The 13,640-nt window shown below is 38.5% G+C and overlaps 1 protein-coding gene across 2 annotated transcripts in view; it reads left to right on the top strand.

Moving 5' to 3' along the window:
• DOP1B (DOP1 leucine zipper like protein B) overlaps positions 1–13,515 on the top strand; it is a 51,819-nt gene extending 38,304 nt beyond the window's left edge. For both annotated transcript variants that reach the window (XM_080376241.1, XM_080376240.1), the window contains exons 25-37: positions 586–690; positions 774–840; positions 2,167–2,308; positions 2,715–2,797; positions 3,028–3,137; positions 5,754–5,900; positions 6,319–6,380; positions 7,081–7,209; positions 7,713–7,849; positions 8,192–8,247; positions 8,735–8,884; positions 9,368–9,497; positions 10,163–13,515. In XM_080376241.1, coding sequence (XP_080232367.1) covers positions 586–690; positions 774–840; positions 2,167–2,308; positions 2,715–2,797; positions 3,028–3,137; positions 5,754–5,900; positions 6,319–6,380; positions 7,081–7,209; positions 7,713–7,849; positions 8,192–8,247; positions 8,735–8,884; positions 9,368–9,497; positions 10,163–10,420 — 1,576 coding nt within the window. In that variant the 3' untranslated portion in view covers positions 10,421–13,515. The remainder of the gene's footprint in view (positions 1–585; positions 691–773; positions 841–2,166; positions 2,309–2,714; positions 2,798–3,027; positions 3,138–5,753; positions 5,901–6,318; positions 6,381–7,080; positions 7,210–7,712; positions 7,850–8,191; positions 8,248–8,734; positions 8,885–9,367; positions 9,498–10,162) is intronic.
• Positions 13,516–13,640: the final 125 nt, after the last annotated feature.

Raw genomic sequence — 13,640 nt, forward strand, 5'->3', positions numbered from 1 at the left:
CAACATACTTTAGGCATCTCATTAGCAAGACACTTGTATAATTTCTTAGGATCTTTCTCCTTATCTGTTCTGTGTTGCCAGATGAATGGATAGGGAACTTTCAAATTTCATAGAACTGCTATGGCTGCAGTCTGTGCTGGACATGTAGTGGGTCAGGCAGTTGGTTGGAAATACTCCTTTTGATCAAAACTCTTCTTCACGTACTTGGCTTTTCTCAAATGGAAGCCTTGGGATATATCAGACTGCACAATATACTGTATGGAATAAGCTATGGAGATAAGTAAGCTGGCATGCAGTGGAGTGGCTAGCTAAACTATTCCTTTTCTTGTCCCTGAAGACTCAGCCCTCTTACAGTGCTGGCAGGCATACTGCATGTGCTGCTAGCATTTAGTGGTGTATGCATATTGCCTGTGCTGCTGGATATTTATACCACATTGTTGGATCAGTTAGCACAGGGCAGGATCTAAAGGGCTGATATTGATGGAAGCTTTTAAGCCACCAAGTTACCTATATATGTTGGGTTTTGTTTTTTCCTTAACTCTATCTTCAGACTTGGGTGTGATTTGGTATTGGTTTTTTTGGCAGATTGCCTGTTTCAGCCTTGCAGGAGAACTTCCAGTCCTTGTTAGGACTTCTCAAAGAGTCTGTGCAGTTGAATTTAGCTCCTCCTGGACACTTTCTTCTTCTCAGGTACTGCATAAGAGAGAAGGCTTATAGATGTGTGGAGTAGACCTGTCCAATTACTAACTTAGAGTGAATTGATTTTCCCACAGTACTCTGAATGACTTTGTGACGAGGACACCTACTCTAGAAAACAAAAAAGACCAAAAAGACTTACAGGTACATGTATACCTTTAGTTCAAAAATCTGGCATTGTAAATCTAAGTAAAAGTGAAGATGACCTGATCTTTGTATCTGAATTCATCTGTGCTTTTAGAATGTGTGAATCTGCATCCACACGTTTTGGCTTAGGCCTGGTAAATATGGGAGGCTCAAATATGAGACAAGATGCACAGACATCTCTAGCAAAATTTTGTCAAAAATGCATGAAATTGCAATGGTAACTATGGACTTTTCAAAGCTGTTTTTGCTGGATAATTTTATGATTTCTCAGAATTTAAATCATAACACAAGTGTGGTATCATGAGTTCATGTCATATGTGTAAGTATTGAAATCTCAAAACTATCTAGGAAAATTAGTAGCATAATTATTCTTGAAGCTCATAACTGTGTTTGGCAATGTAAATGACTGACAGCTCACCTTTTATGCAAAGAAGGGGTGGAGTAGAGCAGGACTCTCTTCCTATGGCAAGTGTGATTTCACCAGAACAGTTTAAGCACTACCTACTTGGGTGCAGTTTTGACACTGAGCCAACATAATGCTGTGTGTGAGATCAGATAGTGTTGTGGTTATAGGACTTTTGTGTGCCAACGGAGAAATTAAGTCTCCACTTCTGCTTCAGAGACTTGCCAGCAAAATGACAATGATAAAAAGACAGTTTTGCAATCTTACTATCTTATAGCCTGTTCACAGGTGACCTCTGATTTGCTTTGGATTCTTGGGATTTGGTTTCATTAGAGTGACCAGCTTTTCATTTCACTGGGAATTAAATATGCTGGAGTGAGAAGTTTGATGCCATGTCTTGCTTACCCCTAATAGAAAGACTGAAATATGAACAGTTGGATTGCTGTAGGATAAAACCCTGCCTCACTTAATGTTCTCTGAATATAAAAGGAATAAAAAGGAACAGCGTTCAAAACAATAAAGGCATTGGTATGCCATTTCTGAGGGGCTGAACAATTTAGATCATGTCTTTGACAGGTGACAGCTAATGTGTAAAGTGTGGCAGGACTGATGCCAAATGCCAGATCAATACGATGGTAATGGTAATGGCTTGCATGGAAAATCATGAGTAAAACTTCCATGATAAGCTAACTTAAAAGTTTTTCCTGCTTCTCATTTTCTTACCTGTTCTTATTTGAAGTGAGCAGTAGTTAGTCATCTTGAGAGCACAGATAGTTAAATCAGAGAAGTATATATGTTTCTAAGAGATAAAAGTGCCTAATTCTGATCCTTCTGACATGTTCCATATAAAAAGGATTTTGCTGGATTGGCCAAGTGATGATAGCTTTCATCTGATGCCATGTTGTCTGGTTATGTTATAGGAGGTGACCCAAAAAATCTTGGAGGCTGTAGGGACTGTTGCTGGTTCTTCTCTGGAACAGACTAGCTGGCTGAGCCGGAACTTGGAAGTGAAAGCTCAGCCTCAGATTTTACCAGATGACTTCAACATTGAAGATGTGAATGGTAATGTGATTTTGTCTGATTTTCTGCTGCTTCCTCTCTTCTACTTAAGTCAGTGAAGAGTACAACGTATTTGACAGTATGTTGTTTGCATGAGATGGGAGTAATACAGACAAAAAGTAAAACAACAAAAAATGCATTATCCTCCAATAACAATGTCAGCCTAAGCGGGTTTAGTAAATACCTGCAGATTGTGTATAATGCAGAGGAAAACTTATTGCAGGTGCATGCAATACACGGGACAGAACAGCATGGGGCATGAGGTATGTCATTGTGGCAGCATATCCAGAGGCCTTTATTTCACTGTAATACCAAAAAATCACATCAGTTTTGTTTGGGAAGAAAATTAGGAAAACAGCAAAATTTAAACATATCTGAAGGGAAAACTAAATAATTTTACCTCTTCTAGATACATCAGTGGCACCATCTTCAATGGTTTCTGCCTCTGCTCCTTCAATATACAGTGTCCAAGCTCTTTCTCTCCTTGCAGAAGTAAGTAGGAACCGGTTTTATAGTTGCTGCTCTCATCTGTGCGGTGGTTTAGTATTGGTATTACTGAGCAGATGAATGCATCAGGTTTTCCTGGCAGATTAAATGGGGGCCTAAATCTTTCTTGAGGCATTCCATGTGTGCACGCATTCTAGCCTGAAATAAGGCATGCTTTCCCCTTTTGACAGAAATACCAACTAGAGGTTTAAAGAGATGTTCTTTTCATTTTTAAGGTTCTTGCTTCTCTTTTGGACATGGTTTACCGGAGTGATGAGAAGGAGAAAGCTGTGCCATTGATTTCACGTTTGCTTTATTATGTGTTTCCTTACCTACGCAACCACAGGTGACTTCTCTCTCTGTGCATGTCTGAATTTTTTGACTGCAACTGTAAGACTTTTGCTTTTTCTTCAGTTTGTCCTCTCCTTTGTTTCCATTCTAATAAGGTTTGACCTGTATTTCCCCCAGGAGCTGAAACTTTTTGTTTGAGCTTTGACAGCTCTGTTTAGCTGTAGGTGTTCCTCCTGTGTAGGTTTTTTGTAGGCCTTTACTTAAAGCTCCCCTTTCTGTGTATGTTAGGTAATGGAGAAAGACTGTGGGGTGGGGCAGTAGAGCACTGGGCAGGTCACAGGACCCGTCATGAAGTAGGAAGGCTACAATATCTGCCTATAGTCTACCTAGTTTTTCAGCCAAAAACATAAGTGTGGGAGAGATGGATGATACCCTCTGTCAGATGAACAGTATAACCTTTTTCCCACAGGGACAGGAGAAGGAAGATGAGAACATTACCTTGCTGTGGGGGTTTCCATTCCATCTTCCAGGGCCTTATCAGTTGGTCCTGGTTCCTCAGCCTGCCTCATGCATCTCTCCCCATGTTTCTCCCAGTGCTATTCACAGATCTCTTAGAAAGCAAACCCTACCTTTTCTAGCAGCTCTCCGCCAAGTGACAGGAAGCAACCTTCCCCTTCTCTTCCCTGCTCCCTGCCAGTTCCGTTTTTCTGAGTTGGAGCTGCTCCTGCTGTAGCTGTTGCCAAGTTTCCCTTCCTCCCAGCTGCTCCCTTTTGGCTACTATGTTTTTCTGAGCAGACCAATCTAATCTGAGGTGTGGAAGACCATCAGCCACAGCTCGTGGGTTGTGGTGGTGGAGGGGTAGGGGTTGACTGGAGTGTTGCTTAGGTTAGTACCCTGTATACAGTGAAGAGCAGGAAAAAAAAGGGGTATAGAGGGGTCAGGGAAGATACAACCAGGCATGCTGAAAAGGGATGATGGATTGAGTGTCACTGGGAAGTGAGCATTAAAGCTAGCAAGCCTCAGAGTGCAGCAGGGTTTGAAGACATTTCCATGCTCCCTCTCAAGGGGGATGGATTAAAAATGATGCAGAGAAATTTTGGGAAGCTATTTTCTATTCATTGTAATTGTACATTTTCCATCATATCTACTACAGTGTTTTCTGTCTGCTTCACCCCTGACCAAGTCAGATTCTTGATGAATGGAGTGTATGTTGCTTTTGTTGACCAGGGCATATACCATCATGCACATGCACCCAGTGCCCTTGCTGTTTGCAGCAAATATGGAAAACCCTGCATACAGCCACCACTGAAACTGTTCCTGGGAATGCTGGCATCACGCTGCCATGCTAGGCCTGGTTTGAGGCAATGGCTGCAAGCCAAACACTTGGTCCATCTCTGCCCATGTGTGGAAATGGTACAGTTAAAATTGGCATGGACACTGCTGCTGTAAGAACGTCCTTGTGACTGCTGCAGAGGATAAATGACAGCTGCTGCAATGCTAGCATAGATCTGAACACCAGGAGTCAGCCAGCTTGTTTTTTCTTGCAAAGATACTACCGTGCCCTTTGGTCTGAGAATGATGGTTCAAAAGAGATGGGCATCGGTCATTGTGAAGTTGCTGAGATGTCTAGAGATGTCCTTTGATGGTTCTCCAGTTTCAGCCTGGCAAGGCCAGCAGTCCCTGTGATCTGTGTAGCCATGACCATAACAAGATGGTCACTGGTTAAGAATGTGGAGCCCCCATTAGGCCCATAGATAGACTATATGATTTTCATGTTACTCATACATGCAGCACAGCAGTTGGACTATAACCTCCAAGACTGTCTTCATGCCACTGTCCTCCCAAATCAGCAGGAGTTTGGTTGCCAGTCTCCACAAAAAGGCAGTAGCCTACCCCCACCTCCTTGACAACACTGAGGCTGCTGAAGGTGTGGTGCCAGCTCAAACAGAAGACCTTGACAGCATCCCTTCTCAACCAAAAGTCATGTTCCTGTCAGTCTGAGCACCACCTTCCCAGCCTGAAACCTTTGTTCAGCCACAGGCAAAGCAGTTACTGTAGTGAGGATTCATAGCAGGATGCTGTTTTGCATCGGTGTCCTCAGTGAAACTGAGGTGCCACAGGACAAGTGTTAGTTCACGCAGGGTCCCTTCACCTTGAGACCAACACTCCCTCCCTACTGCGCCTTGCAGAGCACAGTGTCCAGATCTGGAGTGGGATGGTGCACAGGGCAGCACAAGGAGAAAAAGGCTCATAACTGAGATCTCACGTCATCATCACTTGTATAAAAAACTGACATGGAATTGTTATCTGGGTGACAGATGAAGCCTACTGTGATACCTTCTAAAGGGGTCTAATGACAAGGGTGCAAAGCTTATTGGAAAGTTTTTTCAGGGAAGTTTTGAACCATACCTGTAGTGGAAACAGGCAGTACTGTGCTGTGATACATCTAAAGTGAAAATATCTCCCCAAACTAGGTAGACTGGAAATGTGAGAAGCTTCTGTACAAACTGCTTTGATCTCCTGCGGCTCCAAGTTACCAGTTAATGTTGACAAAGCCTATTACTGAGACAATTTGGTTAGAAGTTCTGGGGAACCCCAGAGTTTATTTTCTGGTTACATAAACTTAACTTAAAAAAAATATGTATTTATTATTATTGTTCCCTTCCCCTAGTGCCTACAACATTCCTAGTTTTCGTGCTGGTGCTCAGTTGCTCAGCTCATTGAGTGGATACGCCTATACCAAGCGAGCCTGGAAAAAAGAAGTTCTCGAGTTGTATATGGATCCAGCTTTTTTCCAGATGGACACTTCATGTACTCAGTAAGACATGAGATTGTAGTGCTCCGAGATTCTATTATGAATTTGGAAAGGAAGTCTTTAAAGCAGAATGGCTAATATGGGGAAAAAATATTCTGGCTTGTACTTTCTTACAGAATGTAATAATGTTAAAAATGGGTCTCAACCACTAATACTACTAAATACATTCACTTAAATTTTCATTATCGTGCATAAGAATAAATCTGTCTTACGCTGATACTCCCCTTAGTGATTAGGGAACTGCATACAGTATTGCTGGAGGACTTAGAATGTAGTATGTGTTAAACCAGGTAAGACTCTGAATATTGAATACCATTTGGAAACTGTTTCCTTGTATGAAAGGTTTGACCAAAATCTTTTCTGAGGTGAATGTATACCAAAGCTTTCTCTGGTTATCTAATTCTTTCTATATCTTTTCCAGTTGGAGATCCATTATTGATCATCTTCTAACACATGAGAAAACTATGTTTAAAGATTTGATGAGTAAGTATCAGCTACTGATAACTTATTTCTACATTAATTTGAAATGTATTTGCATTTAACCTATTGAAGTGCACTTTTAGTGTACTAATGTATCAAGAAAATGCAGGCAATGCTGCATCTGCATAATCAACTGTATTGTCAACTTTATTTACAGCTAAAAGCTGTGCTAAGTTTATTCTGTATTTTGATCATGTCTAAAACACACCATAAGTATTTTTGTTCTAGAAATGCTAATGTTGGATTCCTCCATTCACATTTTGCCATAATTTTAAGTTGCTGAAGTGTGACGTTTTGCAGCTGTTCCCTGATAGAGAGCAAAGAGACTTTGGCTAACTTTGGAGGTGTCTGTATACTGGCATCGAGCTGTAGGAATGTGGTGCACCAGTACAGAAAACCTTTGAGCAATATGCTTTGACCTCTAATTCAGGTTTGAGGGGAGTGTAGAACAGTAAGTCCTAGGGGAAGGGGTGGGATAGGACCCCTTAAATTTGTGTAGAGCTTCAAAGGAAGAATCAGCTTTAGTCTCTTTTTTCAGGTCTTCTAAAAGAACAGTTGAAGGTTTACAGTGTGAGACTAATTCACCAATCAGTAGACCCAAATCCAAGTTTTTCTTTTTAAAATATTTCAGGACATAGGAATTATTTTCAGCCCCAAACAGAGGAAGTCTTTATATGGTAGGTAATTCTTATCTTTGTTATAGATATGCAGAGCAGCGCCTTAAAACTGTACCCAAGTTTTGAGCAAAAAGCAATGTTGTTGAAGCGGCAAGCTTTTGCTGTCTTTAGTGGAGAGACGGATCAATATCATCTCTATCTTCCCTTAATACAAGGTAAGATTTGTAATTTAACCTGCCTTTTTTTTTTCAGCTGTAACATATATATAAATTGTAAGAAAGGAAATTCACCTGTTTTCCAACACGTACTCCAATTTTTTAAAAGTTTTTAACAAAATTTATGATGCTGTGCATCTTTGAATTCTAACAAATACATAATCTCATTAAGAGAGAGACAGGAATCTGGGTTCCAAAGCCTTTGGTCTGAAAATACAACTGGAAACACGATTATTTAGTGGCAGTCTTCCAGCCACTCTTGGACTACTGTTGTTCTTAAATGTCAGTTTTGATAATATTTTGTCCAATATAAAGCCACCATGTCTTCAGACTTTTTCTGAATCATGGTTTTGTTAATAGAGTTGCAAGGGACTCAACCCAAAACTGATGATGGAGCAAAAATTTTGTTTTGCCACCTTTACATTTTTTATTTCCCAAAGCAACATGTATTCAGGAAAATACTCCTCTCTGTTTGTTTGGGGTTTTTTTTATGTTTACTTCAGAACGACTGACTGAGAACCTCCGTGTTGGGCAGACGTCTATAGTTGCTGCACAGATGTTTCTCTTCTTCAGAGTTCTTTTGTTGAGAATTTCTCCTCAGCATCTAACTTCATTGTGGCCAATTATGGTAACTGAATTGGTAAGGAATAAGTAGTAACTTGAAACTAACTAGTGTGTGTTTTTTCCCGTTTCACCTTTTTCTTCCTCCCAAATACACCCTCTGTTTGAAAAAGGAAATGTTTTCATACATTAGTTTGATAATTTGGGAACAGAATTAACATTGTGATTAGGAAATACCTTTTTGATTACATTAGCAACAAGAGTAGAATTAATCTCTTGCATGGTTTCTTAATTTGTTGCAAATCGTAAGAGTAAACTAAGGGTCTGTGGTTCTACATACAAGATATGTGAAGCCTATCTTTTTTGTGATTGAGTTGTATGAATCTTTCAGCATGCCCATAAATAATTTATTTCTTTAAAGATTCAGACATTTCTACAGCTGGAAGAAGATTTAACTGAAGAAGATGAACCATCAAAGTAAGAATTACCATTTGTCTGGTAGAGAACTTGTGAAAGCTGTGCTTGTTCTGTATCTGCAATTTTTTATTTATTTACTTATTTAATTATCTGGGATAGGGAGGAGACAACAGGATTTTTTCTTACTGCACTTGTGTATTTCTAGTACTGATGAATCACAGTTTAGGACTTTTTTTTTTCAGCAGCTAAAATAGTGATATGTTAAAAAACTGTTAAGTACCACTTATTAGTTGCATACAAAAAAAGAAGAGATACTAAGTCAGCATTTCGATATTTTAACATGTTGCCATTTTTTCTGAATAGTTTAATTACTTCTAACAGACTTTTTTTTATTAATCACAGTGCTTATACAGAACAAAAATAATTTTTGTTGCACACAAGTGCAAGTGCTTATTTGTGTAAATGTGTGCATTTCTCTTTTACTGAATGAAAAACATTTAGTGGATTTATGTTTTAATGGTACACTTCTTAATTGTAACTAACATAGGAGCAACAGCAAAATAAGCAAACAGAAAGTCTTGGGTGATGGCAGTGGATATGATATACAGCAGAATGAGCTGTCCTTGTACTTATCAGCTTGTAAGTTTTTGGACACAGCGCTTTCGTTTCCACCTGACAGGATGCAGTTGTTTCAAATGTAAGTCCTCTAATTACTGACCTGTTCTCTGGGTTGTTACCACTCTTATCCTTTGAAGTAATTCCAGATCTACTTTCTTCTAGACTAAATTTTGCCATCAGTTCTTTTTACAAGTGCAGTTATTGATACTCAGGCAGATGTAATTCTGGGTATTTGGAAAAACAATTTGGTCTTGTCAGTGTAGGAGGATCTTGCTATAATCATTAACAGATTCTTTAACTTGTTAAACTGGGAGAAGGATGGAGTCTGTTCTTTGTTCTTCCTTTGCACACACTTGAGATTATTTTTTTTTCTGAGCTAGTTGTATTTAAATACTGGCATGATATTAACATCCTTGTTCATTAAGTTTGGCCCTGGTACTAGCATAAAATTATAGTTATGACAGCTTTCTGTAAACAAACCAGTGCTCTACTAAACTATGTATGATCCACACAAGGATTTTTTTTCTGCCTGTCTTCTTATCAAGTAATCCATTTGTTTCAGGTACAAATGGGCATTTGTTCCGGAAGTGGACACAGAGTCATCTACTGTGACCTCTCATCTGTTAGAAAATCATCAGGAATGCAGACCACACATTGTGAGAATCATGGATCTGCTGAAGATGAAATATGGGGTAAAGAAAGAATGCTTAACTTGAATCCTTTTGTTTTGGTTCGGTTTTTTATCCATTAAAATCTTATCACTTGTTTAGAAATGGAAGTTAAGTTAGGCAAGAGGTTTTTAGATATTTAATAAAATTCATGAAGCTTTTAAAAAAAAATGTGAAAAAGCTTTCACAGGTGTATCTTGAAGATGTCAGATGGCTTTTGAGTGTTTTCGTGTTTTTCCCTTAAATCTGCCTCACAGCCAGCCAGTGAGAACAATCTGTCTCTGACAGGACAGTATTTATAAAAAAAAAAGAGCATGATTTACTTTGTCAAAAAAGTTTACCGTAATAGTATTTTACATTATCATTAAGGTTTCATATTAATTCTTCCAGAAAAGAAAATAGAGGCATTAGTATTTCTCAGAGATATCTCTGTATTCTGTTGTTTGATAGCCGATTCTGAAGGCTAGTCTAAACGTGCAATCTTCTGAACTTGTGAGTCTTTCGTTTAACCTCGAATCCCACTACAGAAGTAACTCGGTATACCATCTATACAATTTATATTGTAATACAGTTGTAGGCTGTGGATCTCTTAGTATGAAAAAAGGGTATAGTACAGGGTTCAGACAGGCCATTACACCAATGTGTCTTACTGCAAAACCTTTAGTAAATCTCAGTTTATTTGCTTACAGGAAACAAACACCACTGAGGGAATTTCCAAGAAGCAGCAATTTCCTCTTTTGAATGTTCACTCTATATCTAGCATCACCCAGCTTATGCCCTTTTTCAAGACTCTGTGTTGTGCATTTACAACAAATGGCAGTGAGTCCCAGAATTCACATGCTTTTGCCTCTCTCTCTGTGGACTATGTTGGCAGTAATGGCACAAAGATCTTGCAACAGCTTGAAGAGAGCGTTGAATGTGACTTCCTTGAAAATATGGAAAGTTAAGCCACACATTGGACACTTGGTTCATTGTGAATAGTGAAAAAAGGGAAAATTTTACTGCAATTAATCTCTTCCCCGCCCCCAGTTTTGAAAGTACATTTTGGTTTTTCTTCCTGCTGTTGTGGAGTGCTCTTCGATATTCCAGGCTTCTGAGTTGGTGTTAAAAAGCAGGATTCTTCAGTCCGGGGGGTGGGTGAGGGTGGGGGGTGGCGGTGGTGAGTACAGCTTAATGGCAATTTATCATAGCTACTGTATTCTTTTACTTGTTTTCAATGTGAAGGATTAAAGAGATTTTGTAAATAAAGGAAGAATATTTTTGACTTGGTGAAAGTAGCAACTGTACCATTTAACCAGTAAATTCTCAAGTAAGTATTTTAAAACACTTTTGGAACTGTGTTCTGAAAGTAAGTTTAAGAAAAAGCTAATATTGCATGTCAGCGTACAGTCCATTTGCAAATAAGCCATTTCCTGAGGTTAAAGCCCGCTTCTACTTCTTTCTTTAACTTGTCCTAAAACTTACCAGCTTCCAAACAGATCACCTAAATTTCAAACAGCTGTATTTTATAGGTCTTAGTATTGTGCAAATAGAACTGCAGACTTGCCATGTTTGTAATTTCAACTCTGTACTATAGTAGCATTCTTCAGGATTAGCAATTCTTAAATAAAAGACAAGTATGCATAAAAGATAAAGCTATGCAGTAACATTTTGTAATTTACATTACTTGAGGGTTTTTTATTTTAATTAATTGACTAAAAATATTATAATTCAGGTTTTTAAATTAAAAAACTTTTTTTGTTCAGTGACTTAAGGTCACTTTGCAACTTCTGAAATGCAAAAATGAAAATAGTGCTGTAAAAATATAAAGTGCTCTATACCAACAGCCTAATTACAATTAAAATTCTTTTTTTTTAAAGAACGCTTTTTATACAAAAGAATGTGTTTGGCTATTCCTAGTTTTAAAAGATATAGGGAGATCATCACAGTGCCATGACCACAGTAATGTTCAAGGTGCATTTTTATTTTGGTCCACATTTATTTTGGAACTGCACTGCTACTGCCACCCAGGACATGGGAGACAGGGATTAGTTCTACCACCAGACAGCACGGCTGTATATCTGAAGGACACTTCTGATGGCCAGCAGATAACCACCATCATAGCAACACATACAACAAAAGGCCCAGTAGAGTGTTTTTTTAGATGATGAGCTAGGCTCCACTGAATTTTCATATTTAGTGGATTATCTGACTGAATTTGTAATGCTGATTTGTTTGGGAGGGCAAGTTCATCGTGTTTCATAGTGAAAAGCTTTGCTCTTTTTTTAAACACCTTTGCCCCCAGAGAAATTGATTTTGTAAGATACACCTGTAGACTGGTATGTGTTACTTGAGTTATTTGGAACATTGTGGCTGAAGTAAATGCGCTGGGTACTGGAACTCACCGCTGTTGGTTTTGCTAATTAAAAGAGGACATACAAAATGCATGGTTTAGTGTCACCAGGTTGTGAGGTCAGGGATATTTTTTTTTTTTCGAAACTCACAAAACAAACATGGAAGGCCACTCTGCAGTGTTTTTACCTACAGATATACGAAATTTACATCTTTGGATTACAAACTAAAACAATGAAACACTGAACAACATGCTTTACTGTGATAATACTGTAATGCTCTATGAAGATAATACTGTAATAGGCATATGCTAAACTTAGCTAGCTACTTTGCATTTTACAGTCAAGGAAAGTGATAGACTGAAGTGTGATATTGTGTAGTCACTAAGAATGTGAATTATTTGTATTAATGTAATTTATAATGCTATTGGAATGAGCAGAAGGGAAAAGTTTCACTTTTAAAGCATTACTTGAAAATTGGGATATTTTTTAAATGTTTGTGTCCATTACTTACATATCTTCAACAATTTTTGAAGATAATATTACTAATATGCAGGATGATTTAGTAGTTTTACTTTCATCTTTCTGGTGGTTGCCTTCCATACTTGGGTATTTCCCTTAAGGTCCTGATGAGATGCTGTTAAATGGGCTATAAAATCTAAGACAACTTTCTGCCATCAAACCTTTTGTTTTACATCCTCCCATAAGCTATAAACCTGTGTATTCACATAGTTCCTTGCTAACTGGAGGTGGTGAACCAGTTTCTTCAATTGAGGGTCTTGTCATTCTTCCCCTTGACATGTCCCATTCTGGCTGCCTGTACTTCGGATGTGCAGCGGATCAGCCCTCAGTCACTTCTAGCCAGGCTGGTGAACTTCAAAAACAGAATCTGTGACTTAGTTATACTAACTTCTAAGATTATCTTACTTTCTACAAAAATAGCATGTGCTTCTAACTCCCGCCTTCATACATACGTTTACCTTTTTCCTGTGGTTTTGCAGATGGCTAGTGCTTTAAGTGGCCTCAGATACTTGTGACTTGCAGAATCCTTTCACTGCAGCAGAATCGAATTCTTAAGAAGAAAAAGTTCTTTAAAATTTAGTGTATAAGCAGATCTTGTATCATTACAAATAGCATGTGAATAAGGAAGAAAGTGCTTTCTTCAACTAAAAATCCTTGGGTGGTGGAGGGGGCACAGTTACATAGGCGTGAAGGCATCTCTAGCAGTGTAACTTTATTCCTTTCCTATATGAGACTAACTGTAGTCATTTTACTTATTATGCTTCTGCTGTTAAATCCACACGACAGAGGGTTGTACCACTTTAACACTGGTACTGCCAAAGCAGAATAATCTAACTATAGATGAATCTGAAAAACTTTTGCCTGAAACACAGTATCAAGAACAGGAGAGAAAATGCTTTTGCTTTGCTTTATGGTTCTTTTCTTGTTTTCAGAATAACCAAGCTCAGCTTTCTCCTTTTGGATACTTCAGCTTTGAGATAGCATAGCCACAGTGCATGATACACAGGGGGAGCCATATTTAAATATTCAAAATTATTTCATTTTCCTGAAGGAAAAAAAAATAGTAGGTGCAACCAAGGTAACTGTCAAGAACAGCAGAGCTTGAAACGCAGAGCATTAAGTACTGGGCTAAGCGTATTCGATACTGTATGTGAATGCAATTGTAATATTAAATGTTATTTTGAAATACATTTTCAAAGGCAATTCTCATTTTTTCAGACGACCTTTACTGCTCACTCACCAAATTTATGTTTTATCTGATTCTGTAGAAGCTCTCCAATTCTCCGAGGGCTCCGTACGGCCCCGCGGAGCTCCG

Source organism: Falco punctatus, assembly GCF_963210335.1.
Source record: "Falco punctatus genome assembly, chromosome: 2".
In the NCBI taxonomy this organism is placed as follows: Eukaryota; Metazoa; Chordata; class Aves; order Falconiformes; family Falconidae; genus Falco; species Falco punctatus.